The following is a 23,746-nucleotide window of genomic DNA, read 5'->3' as shown; positions in this document are numbered from 1 at the left end:
AGCGCCGCAGGGTCGGACTACTGTCAAGCCAAAAGCCAAATGAAACAAGCATTTCCAATGCAATAGGTCTCGCATTAACCAAAGTTAATCTCCACTTCTTTGGCAGCTTTCAAGCAGGTATACGCAAGTGACATTTGTAATGCTGTCATTTTGGTATCTCCCAATACATTCATATCTCATTATCAGTTACAGGTTGGATCTTCATTATGACCTGCAAATGTTTTGAGCTCTGTGAAAGAAAGAAATCTGTCTTCTGATTTTTCACGTAAATAAATTATTTTATTTCAGCATCAAAAAAATCCTCCGTTTCGTAAAATAATACTCTGTTTCAGAACTTCTGAGTCTGCTTGGAAATATCCTCATAGTTTTAAAACTGTGTAGAGGAAGACAGATGAGGAGATAATGGTTCAGTTACTTACTAGTAATGTCCATTATTTAAAGTCCAGGTTTTACTCAACAAAGTCGTAGATTTCCTCATTGCCATCCCGTGGATTCAGAAGTTCTAAAGATGTATCCTTTTTATAATTGCTTGGTATGTTCAGAAAGTGTAAGGGAATAGCCAGTCTTCTGTACATGTATTAGTTGGGCAACTTCTTGTAAATTTTACGGTTATTTTTATTTTTAGGTCGTTAATAAACTACTGCAATGATGGAGGCTGAAGCATCACCGTCCATCATTACAAGCAGGCTGGTTAAGTATTGTTACTGCACTTATTACATTGTCATTTTTGACATACATATTGCCAGGTCACATCTGCCAACAGTTATTTGTGGAAAAAATGCCAGGCATTTACCAGAACTAGTGGATTTGTAATTATTTCTATTTGTTTTTGTGATTTTATATAAGGTGGACATGGCCGGAAGGCATCAGAGAGCTTTACAAGAGTACAGTTACTGCAGGAGTACAATACAGATACAATCTGATGTAGAATTAAGAACAGATAGTAAAAAGTAAGTGGAAAAATAAGCAATTTACATGTACAGTTCCCTCAACAATCAATGCAGGGGTACATTCAAGATAAAATATAGGAAAAATGAGTAGTAGGAGTAGTTAAGGTTATTGGGGCCCAATGATTGTTTCTTTAGAAGAGGAGAGATTTGGCCAACTTTTAGACAGTATGGGAATGTATCCTGTTCAAGGGAAGAGTTGACCAGGGTGGATCAGAAGCGTGTAGCTATTTGGCAAGGTCTTTACTTATGGAGCCAGAGATGGCTTTGAAAAGATGGTTTGAGGGTTTCACCTTGGATATTATCACCAGTAGTTCTGTCTCTGAAAATGGGGTAAAAGAGGACCAGGGCTGCTCTGCTTTGCAACATAAATTCTTCTCTGCTTTATTGTCAAAAGTGGCCAGTATGGAGATGTTTATGTCTTTGACATTTTATCAAAAAACTCTACAAAGTTGCATGAGGCCTCAGATGACTTGGGTGGGGTATTGGAAGAAGGGTTATTAGCCTGTTTGATTACTTCAAATAGGAGTTTAAGTCTTTTCCTAGAAGTGTCGAGGAGGGATCAGACTTGGCTCTAAAGATGTGGTCCTTGCATCTCACAGATCTTAGCCTTTCCACACTCAAGGGGGGATGGGGCATTATTTTCTCCATTTTTTCTCAAGCTTGTTGATATTCTTCCTTTCAACATTGAGGTCTTTTAAAAACCAAGGTAGAGAAGGTTTGGGTTTACTGCACTTGCTCTTGAGGGGGTGTGGATTCCTCTATCAAGGATTCCAATCGGTTATTAAATATGTCTGTGGCCTCTCAGACGTTAAATTGGGGAACTACGGAGGTGAGATTTAAGTGAGCAGAAAGGAAATTAATTGAATAACTAAAGTTTTCTCAAAGCTTTTTATAGCATTAACAGTTAATGCATTGGAGATCCATATTTTAGCAAATGTATTTTAAATGCCAATGATTTCATCATGTAATGATTTTAAGTAATCGACCATGAATAAATACATTTGCGAGAGCCATGTTCGCAAGGACTTCAATGTTTTCCATATTTGGTTGACAGACGTTTTGGTGTAGATAAGAGACATTGTGAAGGGGATTTCAAAATATACTAGGAATTACGAATGCACTTTTTTTGTAATTCAGAAGTGGGATGCAAACAAAGATTGGAATAGGAGCAAAACAAATCAGAACACTTTACTTGGTGATGCGCAAATTACAAATATTTGCAGAAACTCGATTTCCAAACATTACTGTTTGTATGCTATATCGTTTTATCAGTAAATCTGCATGTCGGTGGGAACTTTTGTGGCCATTTCAATGGAACATCTGCTGATTGCAAATGACAGTGTGCTACCACTTCATGCTTTTGTTATGTATTTGTTAAAAGTGATAGTTTTTAAACATTCTTCAATAAAAGTATTAGTTTTGCCTGGGACATGTAATAGGCACCAAATTCTGCATGTTATATCTCAAAAACTAGTAAAGGGATGGAATTTATCGCACCCGATAAAAGTCCTACTCACTACATTTGGATTTCATCTGGTATAATAAATATCACATCACTGACCGGGATACTCATAATGAGGGCTCTAGTGATAGGAACCTATTGAGGGAGACCAGGATTTGGAGTAATTAAGACTACTGGCATGGGCGTCTGCAGAATTTTTCCGGGGGGGGGGGGGGGGCTAACCTGGCAAATGAAGGGGCGTGGCTAAAGTTAATCAATAGGGGCGGGGCTAAAATGGCAGACAATCAGGCTCGGGTAATGCTCAGGCCAAGCTGAGAAAAACAAGCATTGGCATAGCCAATAGGTCTCACCTTTGGGACCTTATAAGTATTTAGTTCTGAAACAGGTCCCAAAGTCGAGACCTATTGGCTATGCCAATGCTTGTTGTTATATCTGGGCATGTTGAGAGGCTAGGGGACTGGGTCTCGATGTCGGGTTGGGTGCACAGCAATGACCTACTCAATTTGAATGCGTAGGTGATACAACCGGAGAGGTGAAATGAAAGGTTCACTACCAGGAATAACAGGAAGGTAGAAAGTTCGGCTGGTTAGAAAGGTAAGGAGGGGTAGAGGCAGGCATGGTGGTGAGGGGAGAAACAGATGCATGCTAGGAGAGAGCTGTGAGGGAGGGAGGCAAAATGGAAAGAGGCACTGAAAGGTGGGTCGGGTAAAGACCGTAGCGAGGCAAACAGAAGGGTAGCGAGGGGTGAAGGGTAGACAAAGAAGTGAGGTGTAGAAGAAAAAGATTCAGGAGCAGAGACCGGTAAATCAAAGCTGGAGAGGGGAGAATAACGCAGTCGTAGAACGTGAGAGGGCCAGGTACAGAGAGGGAGAAGTGTGTCAGAGACAGGTAGAGACAGCTGAGGAAGAGGGAATAATAAAGACTGAAGTAGACAAGTGAGGTAGAGGGGTGTGTTGATATAAAGGAAGTGCAGAGATGTGTCAGAGAGATGTTACTGAAGAGGAATAGAAGTAGAGGTATTGAGAAAGGAGTAAGGTACTAAAAGAAGTAAGGGGGTGAACAGAGGTAGAACGAGTGGAAGGGGAGAGAACACGTAGAAGATGAATGGCAGGGTAAAGTGAGCGATCAGGCAGTGAGTGTGAGGAGTGGGATACAGAGGGGTATGTGGCAGTGAGCACGAGGTGCGGGGTACAGAGGGATATGTTGTGGCAGTGAGCAAGAGGTGTGGGGTACAGAGGGATATGTTGTGGCAGTGAGCGCGAGGTGTGTGGTACAGAGGGATATAAGGCAGTGAGCGCGGGGAGTGGGGTACAGGGGGATATGAGGCAGTTAGACACAGGGTCGGGACGTCCTGCCAGACATGATAGGGTGCATACTGGCAGATAGATAAGTTATTGACACGAGTCTGTGTACGTTTTAGTGGGATCTGAAATTCAGGCTATGCTGCAACACAACCTCAATTTTTGACTTGGGAGGATAATGTATGGACTCCTCCCAGAACTTCATTCAGAAAACCCCTTGCTCTCAGGCTACACAGTGTTAAAAGGAGGTCTTGGTGTCCAGACCTAACCACTCAGTGCTTCTGGCCCGCAGCTCAAACTGGCCATTGTCATTCTGTTTGTGATAATCAGCCACAGATAGAATGACAATGGGCGGGAGGGGCTGCGAGGAGGAGTGCTAGGCGCCCCATTAGGGAGTTGATGCAGGGAACACCTCTGCTCCCTGCAGGGCCCGGAATTATGCGTCCGTAAAAGCATGGGCGGCCGCAGGGGGGGGCAAGCGCCCCTCCTTGACACCCCTCCCCCGCAGACGCCCATGACTACTGGTAAGCAATCTAGCAATGAAGCATCTATCCTAGTCCACAAAAAGCAGCAAGGTAGCGAACTCTCCCAATTCAGGCAAACTAAACGAAAATACCTTTCATCTTGGGAACAATGATGGCAAGAAAACAAACTGAAATCTGGCAAGGTAATGTTACGGTTATGTCATGATTACGTTTTTATACCTACAAATATTGTAGCAAATGTGCAATGAGCTCTAAAGCCGACGCTGTCGGACAGTGCGGTCACAAACCTCAACTAAAGAACCACATAAACCTTGATAGTAATACATTTTTTTTTTTGCATATTTATATAGCGCGAACTCGACCCATGATAATTACTTTGACAGAACTGCAGTAGTAAGTTATTAAAAGCACGAGACTTGAAACTTGTGTGATGGTCCTCGAGAAAATAATACGTCCACTTGCCCTACTAATACTCTCCGACTCCCATTCGTCTGGGTTGCGCTCCCGCCCTTCTTGCACCACAGCAGCCCGCCAACCCATTGCTTTCCCTTCAAGGACACTCTATGTCTCCGGGCCGTCGGCGCCCTTAAGGGGCGTACGCTCTGACGTACTGAAAGCGCCGCGACGTCACTGGAATGTTTCATTCCGTCTCCGGGTGACACTGCGCAGCAGTCTTTCAGCTCCTGACGACCCAGCCTGCAGAGCGAGGCAGCGGCGGCGCGCTCATCCTACAGTCCAGCCATGAAGATCTGGGCCTCCGAGCACGTCTTTGAGTGAGTCCGAGGGGGGAGTAGGGAGCCGGTTGTCGGGAAGGAGAGTGTCTGTTCGCCGGTCCTCTCTCCCGGCTTGACATGGCCGCCGCAGGCGAGTTTCAAGGTATAGGGGAGCGCGGGGTGCAGCTTCGCGGCGGAGACTAGGCGGCCAAACCCTCGGGCCTTCTCTGGCTGCCTGTAGGAGGCCTCAGTGCGTACGGGGAACTCGAGTGGAGGTTCAGGCTGGTAGACATTTGGAGTCCATTAGAATAACAAGTAGCTGACTCAGAAAATTAGATAATTTTAAATGAAAACATGACATATCGGTTTTGCGTGTTGCGGCTGTTGGGCCGTTATCTGTGCAGTTTTTTTATAATTTATTCAACTGTAAACGTAAGTAGACTCGATACGCTACGGTTAGGGGGTTGTTGAATGAGTTTAAAAGGAAGGGCACCCACGTAGGTCATCGTGCCCACAATGCCTTGTGATAAAGATGTCTTTGGTCCGGCCGTTCAGGCATACTACAGTCACCCAGCAACTTGTCAATTGGAGCTCAGTGGCTTAAAAGCCTGCCGCTGACATCTGCTGTCGCGAGTGCAAACCTCGGCATTTCTATTTTCGAGATCAGTTTATTAACGTTATGTATGTATTACGCTGCAGTAATGGGTAATCTCTTCCAACTAGCTTTCCTGCATTTACGTGCTCGTTCCCTAACACTGTGGTAATGGTAATGCAATGCGCCTTGAGGCTGCTGCATGTGGTACTGTGCCACAAAATGAATAAACGTTATTGGTGTTTTCCATCACAGACTAAGAGGCAAAGTCCTCACACTCTTGCGTGTTGAAGCGCATTAAAGCTTAAGTGTTATTTCTCGCGTTTTTTTACTCGGGTGTGAGCTTCATATTTTGAATTGAATGGCACAGTTTAAAGTGCTGACAACTGAATTACAATTGAGGTCTGCTGGATTTACCATAGATTACGTAACTGCTTCCACCCACGTTTCAATTGGGTGAGGTGTTAATATTCCCCTGCCAAAAAAATGGAGTAGTGTATTTCCCCACGATCGATGCATAGTGTCATCGATGTCAAACGTGTAGGATTTTAGGAGATATGTCTTGTCTCAAGAATATGTATTAATTTGATGTACTTTAAAAGATTTTTTTTCTTCGTGTGCAATTTGTGGGCAACCTTCTTATGTGTGTCAGACTGAAATGTCGCTGTCCTGTTTATGTCCTCCTACAAAGGCGTGCCTGTGCGATTAATGTGCGGCCACGTAAGAACTGGAGGTAAAGCAAAATGAATGGAGGCGTCAAGTTTGGCTTATTTATAACCTTGTAGATGGTCGACGTGCCAAGTTCGTACAATAGCAGTGCCACAGCATGATGATGATGATGAACGCGCACAGCCCCATCTTTTTTCCTTGGTTTGGGGTGGGGAGTGAGGTATGGAGGTGTGTTCTTTAAATCGTTTAACAGATTGCATTTTTGTTGTTGTCTTTTTTTAGGTCTGTCCAACCAGGGCCTCTTAATTAGGGTGACCAGATTCTCAAAACAAAAAATGGGGACAGGTCATAGACATAGAAGTAGGACTACGGTTTGCAGTAACCATCGACATAAAAGTAGGACTATTTGACAGCTGTCATAGACATAGAAAAGGGACTACAATGACAGCTCCCTCCACAGACCGAGTGGGCACTGGCTATGCAGAACCTGTAGGTTGCGAAGGAAACTCACACTGTCACAGGCTCCTTGAGCAGGACCCTGGGTGTACATACATCTGTGAAGGAAGCTTACAGTGCCACTGTTTGTACTGAGCCTGTACTGTATAAGAGAAATGCGCACTGCCACTGCACATGCTGCCAGGCAAGTGTGCGTGTGTGTGACGCTTGCATTGGTGCTGCGTGCATTATACCTGCTCTCTACAAGACAGGTGTTTGCCCTATCACTGCCTGTGCTTTCGCTGGTGTGTGTATGTGGTGTGTTGCAGCCTGAGTGGAATAAATTTAGCGGTGGGGGTATCGGCGCAGTTCTCACGAATGCACCTGAGGTGATGGGGTTTAGTGGATATGTCACCTGTAGGATTAGGAAGACGTGTTGTTATCCTGGCTGTCCTCACTTGACCGGATTGTGGGATCCTACGCATGACTTGCTCTTATGTACTTTTCAAGGAAAGGTCAGGATGTAAGCAGGCACAACGTTTGAATATAAGCATGATGGAAATTATACAAGAAGCAATCGAATTCCTCGCCGCATACTTTGGAAGCAGAAGACTGGTGCTGACAAATGTAACTTAATTTCCTGTTCTGTGCCTCAGTTCACAATGTGGGCTACTCGAGAACATTAATTAACTAATTCAAGAGGTTTACACTGCATGTCACATAGGGAATTCATGGGTGTTCCGTATACAGGATATGTAAGAAAGAGAGCCATTTTTTTCTCTGTGTCACAGAATGTGCACTCATCAACTTGCAGGGTGTTCTCCATACAGGTGTATGCCTCGGCTAAAGAGTGTCCCCACCGGGGAATCCCTCATGCATTATATTAATGTGCAGATTATTCCTCGGGTGGTAACCATGTTTAGGTTGAATTCTTAAAGTACGATCTTGGTAAATGTCTAAAGGAAGATGCACAACTTTATCAGGAGCATCAGTTTGCAACACTTTTTTTTAAAGCGCTTCAAATCATCACTTTGTTCAGTTCGACCAGATGAAAGTCATTTGTGGGGCTGCAGAAAACCTCACCGAACATCCCTGACGAAATGGTCAATTAAGCTGAGCAAGCATACGTTTTAAAGGAGAAAATTAGTGTACTCAGTAGCGGCCTGCTGTTTAAAAGACTGTATTCCAAAAAATGCAACACCCACTCATTCCAGTAAATTAAATCTTACTTTTTTTCCTCCTAAAAACGGGTTTGACTAGACATTTCTTTTATTTTTTTTTTTTTTTTTTTTTTTTTTAGTCACGCAGATTCTCCTTGATGTATCTGGCTGTGTTTGACATCATTGATGTCCAGATTCTGTTACATCAGATGGACTTTCTGCAGATTGGTGGTAGTGTGTTAAACTGGTGTCAAAGTTTTCAGACTGGTCAATAAGTCCAGATTTAATTAAACGGTCTGCTCTGAACAAAAGCAGTTAAAATGTGGAGTTCCGCTGGGTTCAGTACTGCCCATCCTGATTTTTAACTTGAATGTAATGCCTCTTACATCTTTGCTTACATTGTCCACTGCAATTATAGGTGCAGGTGATGCACAGATTGTATTTCAAATCCATAATCATCAAGCCTATCTGATGTTTTGAGGTCAAGCCTCGTTAACGTGTAAACCTGGGTGTCATATAATAGGTTCAATTTAAATGGTGTAAAATACAGGGGTTTTGCTACCACATACATATTTGCAACTACGAATTATGGCCCCCATTGATGGGAGCGAAACCAGTACTGGAGCAAAAGGTGAAAAAACTGGGGATGTTAGACTCAAACCTGCAAATAGAGGATCAGATTGACTAAGTAATTTAAAAAATTCCGCTTACGGATCCTGAAAATAATTATTTATCTTTTTAATATTCTTAAATAATGAATGCTTTCATATCTGCTGGGTTGGGCTGCTGCAAAACATTCTACTTGGATCTGCCACTAAAATCTATTATGAAAGTGCCCAAAGACTAAAATTGAAAGCACTGTCTTGTTCACAAAAGTCTACAGAGACCAGCTGAGTCCTCAGTGTGGATTTTTCTCATTTTATAAGCTGAGGCGCACTATGAGGTCTAGGGAGGGGCGCCTATTGGTGATTGTCTCTGCCAATACACCCTCAGTTTGAAATTCCCTTCCTTTATCGCGATGGAAGGAAGCCTGTTTTCTAAGATTCTGGAGTTCTTTGAAAACCTGGCTGTTTGCTGCAATAGCAGATTCATAATTGTCAGTCGGTGACTATCACTAGACAGGTTCCTAGTACAAACGACTTGCACCAAGTTACCCTCTTATGAACGTTTTAAATATATAAATGAGCTGTAGTGATGTTTTTTGTGGTGCATGTATTAGTTTGTCTGTAATCCGCTGATAAACTTCACGCCCACATTCAGATTAGTGTTTACAGTTGAGAGGTCCACACACTGACGTTGGTGTTTTTTTTTTTTTTTTATATATATATTAAGTAAAGGGGCTCTACTCTATCTATTGGGTGATCGGATCCATAATAGTTCTTTAAAATTATACACCAATGGTTGTATTTGTGTACTCTTTAAACATGTTCAGTCTAGATGCTCCAAGTAGTTTAGACAGCAGCTTTGTTGCTGCACTTGCTAATTGAGTGTGTGAAAATTCATAATACACTCCCAGATGGCTGGAAGCAAAATACATTGTGTTTTTCAAGCTATAGAAACTACATTTTAACTGTGCTTGTTTCTGCAGTCCTCGTGCAAAGACCTGTCATAAAGAGTGTTTAAAATGACATATAGCAGTGCTGGTACCCACTATCCATAGTACCTGCTTGCTCATGAGAAGTGCTGGTGCTCACAGTAAATGTACTGCAACAGTGCTAAGTAGTACAAGTACTCTCCCGTTGAAATTAAAGAAGTGCAGGTACTCAGTACCAGACAGTACCTGCCCATTTACGGCAGTGGTTATTAACATTGCTTTTGGAAATACCCCTCACCTTCACATAGATGGATCTTTCACCAAATTGAAACCAAGCATTTGGCCAACAAATGGACTGAGTTCCTACCATTCCTTGAAGACATGGGGCCAGAAGTACGACCCTCCGTATTTGAGACTCAATATTTGCATTTTTTTCAAGTTGCCAACACTGATGTACAACACTGTTTGCGAAATCCAAATGGGTTGCAAAAGACCTAACTCATTAATAATCATGAGGCAGGTCTCATTTTGCAACCTATTGGGAATGGCCGAACCTCAATGGGATGGTGGCCAGCTGAGGTCATCCGACCAGCATGTCTGTGACTTCTTATTCAATAAAGCAGTTTATTTTTTATTTATTTTAAATGCAGCCAGTTTTTCCTTAAAGGAAAACTGGAAGTATTTAAACAAACATTTAACTTTTCAGTTTCATTTTTTTATGAGCAGGCAACTGTCTGTGAGACCCCTGCCTGCTCTTAAAATGCATTTCATTGTCAATCACAAAGGGGAAAGAGTCCCCTGGGGACCCCTTCCTGTATGGGACTGGCTTACCACCAATTTGAATTTGGTGGTAAATATGATTTTTCGTGGAAAACAATCTTTCATCCTCCTGCGACGCGCTATTAGGAAGGTACACCCTTTGCACGCCCCTTACTAATCGTGAAGAGTCTGTAACAGGGTACCGTCCCGCAAAATAGGTTTGGTGCATGCTACAACCATTTTTAGTGATTGCCAATTGGATTTTTTTTTTTTTTTTTTCCCCCGTTTGCGGCCAATAAAAATGGTGGTACATCTGTCGATTTATTTTCTTGATTTGGCTGGCACTTTTTCAGAATAAACTTACTCCCACTTTGGTACCATAGCCACCCCCATCTCATCACCCCGCCTCCCCCACCCAGCTTCCAAAACTGCAGCAAAGCGTCTTTCATTCTGAAGTCCTTAAAACCCACCTGTACCCCGCTTCTGTTTCAATGAATTCATATTTACCACATTTGATAATCGTTGCCAGAACGACTGGCCCATCAACCTCCACGAGAACTATGTACAGTCCTGTTAATTGTGAAAAGCATAACTGTATGTTTCTTCGCCACCACCTGTGCGATAAAGACATTTCAACACTCAAGTTGTTTCTAGGGGTGAAACGACTTAATGGTTAAAAAAACTAGTAAAGGAGCCTTCCTTTTCTGAAGCTTCCTCGTTCTAGTCTGGCACAACACATGGCTACTCTTCAGATCCCGGCGGTCCCGTCACACACCTTCACACGTGGCGGTTCCGCGTGACTTGAAACCAGCTGCGGTCGGCATATTGCGAGTATCGGGGGCCGCAGGGCGTCGCTCTTGTGACGCCGCGCCCGGAAGGCGGGTCCAGTGTCTCAGGCCATGCTGTTCCTTTCCATTGATCCCGCGCGGCCACTTCCAGGGCGCCCGGGGTCTTCCCTCGTGCTTCAGATGACGCAACATTCCACCCTCCCCTCATACTGTCTCACCCGAGGAGAGCGGAAGAACGTACAGTTGCCTGGGAAGTCTCTTTCCCCTTGTCAGGGTGTTGTCTGTCACTCTGTAATAACCGGTAGATCAAGTTCCAGCTGTGAGAGGCTTCAGTGCAGCTGTCAGTGTTAACATTTTATCTCGTTTGTAGAGTCCTGTCACATAGCAACTCTTGTCTTGTCGGCGCGTCGCCTCCCTCTGAACGTAAGCCGGTTGTGACACCTCAGAAGGTGACCTTGCGGGGTCCAGTCTGTCATGTTTGCCAGCGAGTTATGGCTAGTACAGGGCTGTGTAACTATCGCGAATAATCTTTACTTCAGCAGGTAAAAGCAAACAATACATTTCAGTTCACATCACCCTGTGGCTTTAAATGTGGACAAGCAAAGGTCACCTTCAGTCCTGGGTGGGTGTCCTCTCGGTCAGCCAAGAGTAGCATGTTGTGGACGGCCATAGTAAAATGGCGTACATCTAACCTACTATATCCCTCTTTGATGCTCTGCTGACAAAGCAACAATAAATTGCTGACACCTCGAGCTTTCAAGGGAAGACGAAATCTGCGCTTGATTCACTGTGACGATGCTGACCTATGAGTCATTCCGGTGAGTAAAGAGGTCCAGTCAAACGTTTACCCTGCCAAAAGCTGTTTTTTTATTTCATTCGAGTGCCCCTGCTGCTCGCCGCAAGAGCCGCTTTGTTGATTAACCAAATGACGAACGTTTGCTATTTTATAATCACATTTCTCCAAAACTTGAGTCTTGCAGCGTTTGTTGAGCGATGCTTTGTCGCAGAGGTACTGAGTAAACCTGCCTAGCTTATTGTCTGTGTGGTTTGAAGTAAATCTCTTAGTAGACGTAAACTTGTGGAAAAGAGGATTTTCCGTGGTTGGTATGGTAATTTCTACATTATTGTAGTGATTTTAAAAGCAAGGCCTTATTGGAATTTAATTGTGGATAAATATTGCACGCTCTATTCTTGCGGCAAGGTTCAGGGATACATGTATTGGAAAAAGTATTTTGCCATTACCACATAGCGATTTTTACCTAATTGCTATTTGGTAATCGCAAAATGCTATCAATGTATGTAGGGAATCGCCAAGGATTTATCGATATATCACCTAATAGCGATTCAGTAAATACGTAATCGCTATTAAGTAATACTACTCCATTCGTTCCTATGGACCTAAAGGCCCATAAATGTGAATAATTTTGCATTAGCTAATTTGCGATTACTTAATTGGTAATCACAAATTAGGTAATGCAAACCCAAGGGGGTCTAAGGCCCCCCTGATGCACCTTGTGCACACATGCCCCCAGGGCATTTGTGCTCTTCACGGCACTTAGAAAAATTTATTTTTGTGCATTTTTCAAAATTTGCACATGGTTACCATCGACGTGGAGTCGATGGTAATAGCGTTTTCCTAAATGCACAGTTTACATTTAGAACATTCTTGGTACATGTGCTAAGGGAATCGCAGATTGCGATTCTCTATTTGTAGTGGCAATTTTACATAATCGCTTTTTTTGTGAGTCGGCAGAGCAGTTTTAAAGTTACGGGGACGGATGCTTGATAGATGAAATACTGATTGTTTTTCCTGGATTGGTTGTTCCCAGGGATTGAATCTCTTTAGAACAAGATACCAGATATACAACATTCTATTAAGACATGGACAGACACCCTTTAAAAATAGATGGAATAACATGGAGGACACATGATAACTGCAATACAACAGATCGGATTGTAATCAACCCTGTTTATTTGCATGAGAGCACATCCGTTAGGGAACTTTTTTTGCAACATAACAATCGTCTGATGACAACGTTCCAGACGTCCTAATCAGAGATACTTCCATGTTCTTAAATATATATAGACCCCCAGACCACTCCACAGATGAAAAGTTTACTTCTCTTTTGGTCCTGAAGAAGGTGATATACGTTTGTTGGTTGTCACCGAAACGTGCGTAGACCAGTGATTACACTGCTGGGAGTCCTACCCAAGAACCAAGTGAAAAGAACAATCCACCAGAAATAAATTTGATGGATTTGAGAATGTCAAAACTGTGTTTTTTGATAATTGTGACCAACAGGATTAATGAGTAGGACTCCATCACAGATGTGCTTTTATTGTGACTCTTTTGCTTGTGTTGGTATGATTGATGGTATGTATGAGTAGAATGAAAGGTGAGATTGGAAAGATCATGGTGTCTATTTGGGGGATACTATAATTTGTTTCTAAACTAAGAGGCAAATAATGGTCTCTTGAAAACTGAAATGATATCATGATTTTGTACATTTTTTTGTGTGAAGTTTACACATTATAAAAAAATTATGACTATATATATATATATTATGATAGATAAATAAACAGAAAAGTAATGTGTGTACTGAGATTCTGTGCTATGGGGAAATGTCTAGTCTGAGTAATTACCACTGTAGAAATTAGGCCAGTAAAGAGGCTTTCTTATTGTATTCATGTGCTAAGGGAATCGCAGATTGCGATTCTCTATTTGTAGTTGCAGTTTTACGTAATCACTTTTTTTGTGATGACCTAATATTGCAACTACAAAGCCCTTCATACATCTTGAAAGTCTAGTTTGTATTTGCAAACGACCAGAATTTGCTTTTCGCACCATTTGCGAGTGAAAAATAGTTTGATACATCTGGCCACAGTGTCATGATTCATAAATATTGAAAAGGAAATACTCTAACTGCTGAACACCGACACCATTAGTTGGTGGATCCTACTCTGTTTTATCAAAGGTAGGTTAGGGCTACTGTTTGGCATTGAAGCATCACAGAGCATCCTGATAGCTGGTAAATGCTGTGTACGTGTTTAGTTTTGCATTTTACTTTGCCATATTTTAAGAAGCCTTAAATGTCACGGCTGCAAATGCATTTAGTTTGGTCTCTGGGGATACTGATTATTTTCTTTGGGTTACTCCACAGCCACCCATGGGAGACCGTGACAACTGCCGCTATGCAGAAATATCCCAACCCTATGAATACCAGTGTGGTTGGAGTTGATGTGCTAGAAAGGAAGGTAGACACCACGGGAAAGCTGCACAGCGACAGGCTGCTGAGTACGGAGTGGGGTATGCCCTCTGTGGTCAAATCGGTAAGCATGGTTTGGACTTACATTAGGGCGGGTATTGAAATTGCTGCCTCTTGAGGTTTCAGGTAACTTTGTATGCTCTCAGCTGTAGTAAATAATCCTGTTTTTTGTTGTTTTTTCTCTCGTAGCTAATTGGTGCCACGAGAACAAAGACCTACATCCAGGAGCATTCAGTTGTTGATCCTGTTGCAAAAACGATGGAACTCAAGTCCTCTAATGTAAGTCGCGACACACATTTTAAAAACAGAATAAGGAACATGCTAGTTACGGGAAGCTTATTGTAGCCTGGCCAGAATTTACTCTGTGATAAGTGTCCCTTACACAATAAATGCTCCAACTATTGGAGGAATAACAAATCAAATTGTAAGACTAATGCAAAAAGGTTACTACCTTGACTAAAATATATCAAAGGAAATTAAATGTAAAGCAGTAGAAATACATGCTTGGTTCATTTGTTTACCTTGAGAGCACTGTGAAACAAGGCCATTTTGAAGTGACATTCGATTGCCTGCTCTCATTGTAATAGTATCCGTCTCTATAAAGACTGGGGATAATTTGATCCAGAAAGGGACATTTTAGGTGAGGCTAGTCTTTCTTTCGAAATCTTAGTGGTGACCTGAAGGGGCCATGATGGATTGTTTTTTGCCATTTTCCTGGGCTTCATGCCCGTGTTATGTGCTCGGTGTGCTTGCACGTAAAACAGGAGGCAGAACAAAATATATGGAGGTGTTCAGTTTTGGCTGTTCTCTTGTAGATGGCCAGTCTGAACATCTCTTTATTCTCTGTAGAAGGGATACGTTATATTTGGAAATGATTTATAGATTAAATTGTTTTATGTTTAACCTCTAGAGCAGAGTTCTAATTCTGGTTGACCTCTCATACTTGACAAAAGGCTTTCTTGTGGTTAAGATCCATTACCTCCGGATATCGGGGCATTTCTGAGCCATATATTTAATTATATTTGCAATTAACAAAAACTGTTCCACTTTCTATCCCTCTGTGGTCATTAAATAAGTACACAATTCTTTTGGTAAATAGCACTGATGGGGAGCTTCAAATGCCTGATCAAAGCTGATGGATTGTTGTGCCAAGTACCTATGTAACGCCTTGTATTTATTCCATTTTGTGAACAGATCACATTTACAAATTTGGTGTCTGTAGATGAGAGGTTGATATACAAGCCACATCCCCAAGATCCAGGAAAGTAAGTATATTTTTTTTCTGTTCAGTTTGACATGGCATCCCCGTATCCAGTAGATAAAATGTGAAGACCCTATAGACATGCCAAGATTTTTCGTTGTGATTTTTAATAACTGAGATGGTTTAGATGTTGTCCAAGATGGTATGGGTCACTGGCACATCTTAAATTACGATTCCCTTAGCACTCACTGTCTCTTTCATGACTCCTCTCGCCTCAGCCGAGCCCAACCATCTATATAGAGAAGATTCGATCAGCCACCCAGTTTCATAAAGAACTCAAGCTGCTTCTGAGCTGCCTTCTTCCCCCACCCCAATTTTAACTTAAACTGGTTGCTGTTTGGTATTGAAATGTGATGAGGTGGCGGTTTTCTCTCTGCTCTAATCAATGGTGACAAGAGATCCAATCTGGAGGAGCTGTGATGGATTGTCATCTCGACCTTGTTCACCCCTCCTACAAAGGCGTGTCTGTATGTTCAGTTTGCAGACACGTAAGAACAGGAGGAAAAGTAAAAAGAACGGGTACGTTACATTTTGGCTGGTCTCTTGTAGATAGTCAGTGTGCGTTCCTGTTCATACACCATAGAAGTGATCTTGTTCCACAGTATGTTGAACATGTACTGTCCACATCTATTTGTTGGCCCTTTTCTCCCATCTCGCTCTCGTATGTTCATCGTATGCACCCTTCTAGCCTATTGAGTGGCTTAGTTTTAATTTTTGCATTTGTTTCTGAATTTTCGGGAAAGAGATGTGCTTACTGTTCAAGTGGATCAGCACTGAGAAAAGTAATGCTTTTAAAGTTTAAGTTACAGACATTGTTGGAGTTGAGGTGCAGCGAAGGTCAGAAAAAAACTGCCTTTGTAGGGCTGTACTTGCCTTCATATTAATTTACTGTTCTAATTGAATATAGCCTTGATGTTTATTTGCCTCATTTTTTTTATATCCACCAGGACGGTGCTAACTCAAGAAGCAATCATCTCTGTGAAGGGGGTCAGTCTCAGCAGTTATCTCGAAGGGTTAATGGCTAACACAATATCTTCTAATGCTCATAAAGTAAGTCTATAGGTGTCTAATCAACACATCCACTATTCCGCCTGAACTTTCCATCCAGGTTATCATGCAAAAGATTCCCATTTAAAGGTGGTCCTGTTTTACAGGATGTGAAGGTTTGATAAGGGATCTTTGGTCTCGGCTCCGCTATGACGCGACTGCACATTTTTGTAAAGCTATATGCTTGGATGCATTCGAGTCGTTTGTCGTAGGAGACATTGCTCAACCTGGAAAAATAGGTTTTGTTTCCCCCCCCCCTCTTGGACCTTTTCTAAGGTGGCATGAGCAGTTAAAAATACATGAGGCTTCAGTCTATGGGGAGTCCGAGGACGGCAAAGTCTACACTGTCGGTGAATCCATCCGAGGCCTCCATTCTTCTTGGGCATTGAGATTTACACTTTGGTCTCGTCTTGGGCATGCTTAATATATTATTCAGGCCAAAAATCACCCCTTCTTTTACATGTATATTTATGAGTCTCTTCTTCTCCAGAAAGGAATCTCCTTGACTGCCGATAAAGATATTCAGCACTCATGAATCCTGACAGGATACCCTTGCTGAAATGCTACTGCGCCAGCCAAGCATAGCTCCCTTTCATCATTGGTATCCACCGAGGCTCCGTCCCTCTAATTCAGCCTGGTTTATGCGCAGTAGGGTGTAGGGGTGTGTGTATACACCCCAAGCCATTTCGCTGCTGCTCTTTTTGACTAGAACTGTTTGCTAAATTAGTCTGATGGTGTTGCAACCCAAGGTCCATCATTACTGGTGTCTTAAAGTTCAGAATTTAAGCAGTATGCTGTTGCCTGAACCCTGCAATGTAACATATGTATCAGCTGCTTTACATTTTATGGTTGGTGTCTATTTTTTTTCTTATGCTTGTTTCCTGACACACAAATTTTCATTAGCTTAAAACTTAGCTATGTGCTTTGAGTTGCTAGTTTGCAGAGAGGACACAACACGGTTAGGACTGTGTTTAAGATCTTTTAAATCGGTTGCAAAATTACCTCTTTTGATCACGGGGCCTTGACCTTACACAATCCATTTTGAGTTGCTTCCATATTCTGCAAAATGTTGAATAGGGATGATGAATTAACATATTGTGAGTATTTCCACATGCGTTTTGGAAGTCCCCAATTGTTAAGCAGAAATTCAAAGTTCTAAACGACTTCGGTTTTAAGGATTTGGTAAACTTAACTGTCCAGGGCTAATGAGTGCTGGTTATCACTAATTAAAGACTGTTTCACATGTAATTGACTTCAACCTACCTTGATGTTTTGTATGACTTTCACACTATTGTTCGCATCATGAATACAAACGTGACTGCGAAGTTTACCAGATGTTTTCACATTGTATGTGTTTTGTGGGGTTTTTGTGTTTTTTTTTTTTTTTTTTTTTTTTTTTTTTAACGAAAAAATGGGCAACTTCTTGTCCTAAATACGGCGGTCTTGACCATCTTTTGCTTTGTGGCCACAAGGCTTAGAAGATTCCATTTGCTTATAGAAGATATCTAATTTACCATGTACCTCCTTGTTTCAGGGTCGTGATGCAATGGAATGGGTGATCAGTAAGTTGAATTCTGAAATTGAAGATCTGAAAGCATCGGCACGGGGCGGCATGCGGGCTTCCATCGCAGCAGCAGCATTTGTGGATGAATGATGATGAGGACCTGCAAGGTATAGGATCCAGGAGTAAACCATTGCAGCTTCCTTCCATGCCATAAAACTATTTATTTATATTTTGTTATTTAAAGATGCATATCTAATATAAAGAAGTTTTTAATAATGGACTTATGGAGAGAAGCTGCTGTCGTATGGAACGCATGGAGAACCTGTCGGTGCTTGACCATTTTGCGGGGTCAACTGGAGTACAGACTTTGCAGAGCACAACAAAAGTTCATTGCACTATGTGCAGATGACCACTTAAGATATGATAGAAAGCCCTTTCACCAAGACAAACCCTAGTACATGCAAGGGTAAATAAAGGCTGCTTTCAAGACTACAGTTGTGGTTGTGACCAGTTGTGAGTATACAGTGCCATTTATTCGTTATTAACCTATCATGGTTGTTTTGGGACCAGCCACTCATTTCAATAATCTCCTTTAAAACAGTTTGTTAGTTTATTTTTTATCTGCATTGGTTGAATGAAAGGTTTGTTACTTGAATCCTTTAAAGGGAGAGCGGTGCATTGTAACCTGGTGTACATTTTTTTGGGTCTTGTTTGATTTCCTGTATGCATATGCGACCACAAACTGACTGGCGTTTGGTCTCTCAAAGTGAATTTGTATGGCGTAATTTAACTGGGCAGTGGCCTGTTTTACTCCACCATCGTTGTGGTCATTGCTGAGCTGTGTTGCTATTCTCAGCAAATTGGTTACTCTTTGAAGGTGTAGCCACTGACGCCGAATCAGGTTAGCGAGATGTTGCCTGCACTGCATATTCGGGCACATGGATCGTCTTGATGTCCAGCTCCTCATTGGAAAAAATTTATAAGCACTTAGATTCACATCAAAACTTGAAATTTTGTTCACTTGATATGTTTTGAGCTATCCATTGTGCAGGAACCTCTGCCTCAGAGAAAAACATGCATACACTTAGCCTGGGTTAGTTTGTAAACGGCTCCCTTTTAATGAAATACGTACTGTAAGTGGTATTTATTTGTATAAAACTATTTTTTTATGGACTGCTAACATTCTAGTCTTTATTTTTTTTTTTTACGGTAAACATGCACAGCTTTACCAAGCATTTATCTGAATAGCAAATGGTTTTGATTGTGGTGCCTTAACATACTTTATCTTCCGAGTAAATTGTCTTCAAAATGTAACACCTTTTCCTTGGGGATGCCAGTTCGAGACCAGTGTCTACATAGGTGAATTAAGTTATCAATATGTATCGGTCTGGTGGTTTCATGCACAGCGCCATTGCAGCTAGACAGTCAAGCAGATTACCCATTGATATATGGTAAATCTATTCCCTTATACTAATAACAATCTCCTTTTAATCATACATTTTTGGAATATGGAACTGGAGGTCAGTAGTTTGTTGACCTGTTGGTATACGTGCCCTATGGGGGTTGCGCCCTCTCAAACATACCTCTTCCACCTACCTACTTCTAAGTGTCAACAATCGTTAAATATTTTTTCGATGACATTTAAATGTCTTGTGCCGCCTGTTGCAGCATAGTTTTTGAGGAGGACGGGACAGACCACAATTTTTCATTTGTAAACTAAAGTCAAACGGCACCAACTTGGCACTTGTTCACATAATCTCTCTTTTTGCTGATCACAGTATATGTGTAGTTCAACAAGAAAAATAATCGCAGTGATAACATTATTCTCATCCTAGCCTCTGCATCCCTCTGCTCGTGGGATGTGGGTGGGTCTATTACATCACATTTGATGTGTTGAATTTTCTACTTGATACTTGTGTGCAGCCAAACGTGACCCATGCATTTCTCTGGACTAGTCAGTTCCGTTGGTTTGGATAGTACCAACGGAAGTGACTGATCAGATAAAATTATGAAGAAACCGTTGTAACCATAAAATATAAATCCAGTAATTCGTCTCGTACCGTTTCTGATTTAAATGGTGATGGTATATGTTATGTGGCAAGAATACATGCTGCAAAACTCATTTGAGTGAAGACTGCCATCCGTTAAGAATAAGAAAAGGCATGTTAAATTCCAAGTTAACCACTCCAAGTGTGCTTAAGTCATGTCATTGGTGATATTACAAAAACGCAACTAGGTAGTACCGAATTCTGATCAGTGTGCAAAATTAAAACTGTCCCGACTGATGTTCAGAAGAGGTACAGAACCTTGTATAATATGAAATACGGTTGTCTAAATTTCTAGTAGAGAAGTCCCTTCCACAGTGTCCAGGATACCAGTTAAATGAAGTATTTACTCTAAATTGCTGGCTCTTTGATTTCCATGAAGGATCCTTAGGTGGTAATTTTCTCCTTAGTGCACATTGCCCAGAGATTTCATCCAGGCCCTCAACATGACTTTCTAGCTGACTTGAAGACGTTGACGTATTTACTACTCGGTAGTCTTATCCATTTTATGGATGTACATTGCTTTACACCCTTTGGGGACATTTTCTGTATACCGGAAAACGCTACTTCAAGGATTAAAGTACAGTTCAGTAAACTATTTGGTGCAAGTAAGAGTCATATTAAATGACTTTAAGTTTACATTGCGCTGAAATGTATGTAACTAAACCATGCCATGGGAATGTCCGAGCCTGACCTTCTTTGCAAGATGTTTTACAGTAGCCATACTGTATACACAACTTTAATTTGTGAACTAGAGCACCTGAATAAGTTTCCATTTACACTCAGTACATCAGCTAATGTGTTTTTTGTTACTTCAGGTACAAATACATTTTAAATAATCGGATGCCAGTGTCAAGCTGGCATCCGCTTGAAGAGCAAAATAAATCGCACATCTATTATATGTGCTATATATATTTTTTAATGCTGACCCCATCTAGTATTTTCAGTAATTTGCTGTTTCAAGTGCCTTCCTAAGGCAAACGTATTGTTCTTTAAAATAAAAAAGTCAATATCGCGCTCTACAGAATGTAGCCTTGCCAAACAATTAGACTTGACAGTGTACGCTAAACTATTATTTAAAAAAACAGTGTTTTTGTATATGAAACTTTTGTAGTAGATTTGTATAATTGTTGCTGCCATCAAGGTTGTTTTTACAGTGTTTAGACCACATGTAACTTATCCAAAGGTAAAAATACCAGTAAACGTTATTGTTTGATGACCTGTTGTGTGTTTCGTATTTTATAACATTCTGGGATGCTGAGAGAGGCATTAAAATGTGGGTATCTGCGCCTGTTAATAATATCTCCGAATATGTGCAGGCCATGCCTTAATGTTCATTGGAGAAGGTATGCTCCTGCCACCTGTCTGCTGAAATATTGTTAAATCACTCTAGCATCACCTGCTAAGGAATATGAACGTTTTGTGTTTTTTATCTGGAATGTTAAAGGCATTCGTTTAGTTGAGATTTTAGAAAGCACAAATTGAGTCAACCTTGTTGCACTTGTTTCCAAACTTGTAAGCCAGACTCTGAACATTTCCACCAGTTGACTGTATTGACAGTGTTTACCAGGATCCGTCTTGGTTGTTGTGGGGGGCGGGGTTGAATGTTTTATTTTTTTTAAGAGTGGTACCAGCTAAGACTTTAAGCTAGTCTTGACCCAACGCAGATTTTAACATTTGTAATGCAACAGACTGCATGAGACCACAAAATCTTTGAGTGTGTACTTATTGTTGCAGGACCTTGTTGCAACTTCGAGAGACCTTAAAAACCCTAGGCTTTTTGGCCAATAAAGTTGTGTAAAGGATGTGTTCTCAATCATTTGTCAAGGCGTATCTGCCAAGAAAGTCTGAAAGACGAATAGAAAAATAATACATTAATGTCTTTCACTGTGTTCTAGTGAAATTTCAACATGCTGTACATTGTTTCTTTTAGCATAAATTTACAGGGGGCAATATTTGTATAAGTGCTTTATTATCGAGTATCCATACCGATCCTCTGAGCACACTCCAACTTCAAAGGCTACTATCAAGTTTGTGGCTGGGTTTATCTTGGAACATCCACTGGACGGACGGACTGACTGATAATTCTAACAAGGGTAGAATTTAACAGTTTTGAATCAGGTGATCAATGCATCGAGTGGTATAATTCTGCAAGGCCTAAGATGAAAAAGCAAACTTGTCTCCGCCTGCCTGTGGGTAGATGCAGAGTCCCACAAAATCAAGGGTGTGGAGTTAAAAATAAATAAATATATATATATATCTACCTGTACCACTACCACCAATTGCCACATGACCCGTCAAATACACTTCCGGGTGGGTGCTCTTATTCGGGAGAGTGGCGTCCTATGCACAATATTGTCCACCAAACATACAACAAAGTAAAGCCGAGCACTCCGCTGGTTTCAGACACAGTTTATTGCATACAACAGATGTTTCAGCAAACAACAGATGTTTCAGCAATTTGTGGCTTTTTCAATGTTGGTTCAATAATGTGGAGTCAATTTCACAGCCATGTGTTTTAAGCTTAGTGCTTTGCTTTCATTGGATGAAGCATTGACTAAGAGCTGCGATGTTGCCATGGTGCATTCACCGGGTCCATCTCATTGTCCATAACATGGCAATGTTCCAAAAACCAAGCGCATTCGTTGATCAATGTTATAGTAACAGTACATATTCCTCAGTGGGAACAAATCGCATGTTTATTTGGCTCTTTGGTTGCATTTTGCAGTCATCAGCAATGATCTTCAACAGAATTGACAATTTAATTTTCAGGTCTGTATCCCTTGCCTGGCCACACATGGCTCGTTATTGCAGCGCATACCTGCAACAATGATTTTGTGATCAGCTAAAGAGCCAAATAAACATGCCGGGACTTCATCTCCAAGAGTAGACATTATTACTTTGAAGACTATTCTCTTTATGCTCCAGTGCCCATGTTTGTGTCCCTACTGTGTCCCTGTTAATGTGACTGATGTCTCACATGGTTGAATTTTATTGATACAATGACTTAAGCACCCTATTACAAGAGTCGGCCACCATTAAATGACTATTGCCACACTTAACAATTTTAAATACCTAAATGTTCACCTCTGCCTACAGGGTTTTGAGTGCGGCAGGCATTGGTTATACTGGTGAAGGCTTAAATGCCCTCTAGGGTTTTATTAATTTCAGACTCTAGGGGTTGCAGTGGTATGAGTGCAATACAGGTTCTATCCGTGATTCAGCTGAGGCAGAGTGGAGAAACTAACCCGGCCATCCAATCTGGCCTACTACGTTTGGAAGTTAAAAGGGTGGGCTGCCGTGGAAGTCCTAGTCATTCAGCTATGCAGAAGATGGTCTTCCTCAGAAAACCTTTTTATTACTTTTACCATCTCTGTAAAGATCAGAAGTAATTGGCTGTAGATCACTTTGCTATTGCCCTGACCTACTCCACGGACACCTCTGCCAACTAACAAATAGTGGAAATCCACCTGGAGGATAGGTTTCTGGCCAATAGCAGTGGGTGTCCTATTGGTGATGATATGCAGAGCAGCCATCTGGGTTTCAGCTCGCGGGTTTTCGACAGTACAGTGTTTGGTGAATCCAACTTTGTTGAGACAGTGCTAGAAACTTATCACTGAAAGAGATGTCTGCTCAAAAGCACGGTTCGCAGGATGATGCAACACATAGGCTGTTGCAGTTCAATAAAATCATGCATTGAATGAAGTCTGTTATTAAATCTTACTTTAAAATAAAACAGTGGACTGCTCCAACTAACCCAAATATGGGTATTCAG

The 23,746-nt window shown here is 41.5% G+C and overlaps 1 protein-coding gene across 2 annotated transcripts; it reads left to right on the top strand.

The window, feature by feature from the left end:
* Positions 1-4,816: 4,816 nt before the first annotated feature.
* PRELID3B (PRELI domain containing 3B) lies at positions 4,817-21,776 on the top strand. 2 transcript variants are annotated; one of them, XM_085619457.1, is made up of 6 exons: positions 4,817-4,971; positions 14,010-14,178; positions 14,304-14,393; positions 15,309-15,379; positions 16,323-16,425; positions 17,957-21,776. In XM_085619457.1, the coding sequence occupies exons 1-6, from the start codon at positions 4,940-4,942 to the stop codon at positions 18,074-18,076; spliced, it is 585 nt and encodes a 194-aa protein (XP_085475583.1). In that variant the 5' UTR covers positions 4,817-4,939; the 3' UTR covers positions 18,077-21,776. The 2 variants fall into 2 exon arrangements, with proteins under 2 accessions (XP_085475583.1, XP_085475584.1); XM_085619458.1 differs by lacking the exon at positions 4,817-4,971 and adding an exon at positions 6,194-6,392.
* Positions 21,777-23,746: the final 1,970 nt, after the last annotated feature.

This window comes from Triturus cristatus, chromosome 7 (genome assembly GCF_964204655.1).
Source record: "Triturus cristatus chromosome 7, aTriCri1.1, whole genome shotgun sequence".
Taxonomy (NCBI): domain Eukaryota; kingdom Metazoa; phylum Chordata; class Amphibia; order Caudata; family Salamandridae; genus Triturus; species Triturus cristatus.
This window is presented reverse-complemented; position numbering and strand designations above follow the sequence as displayed.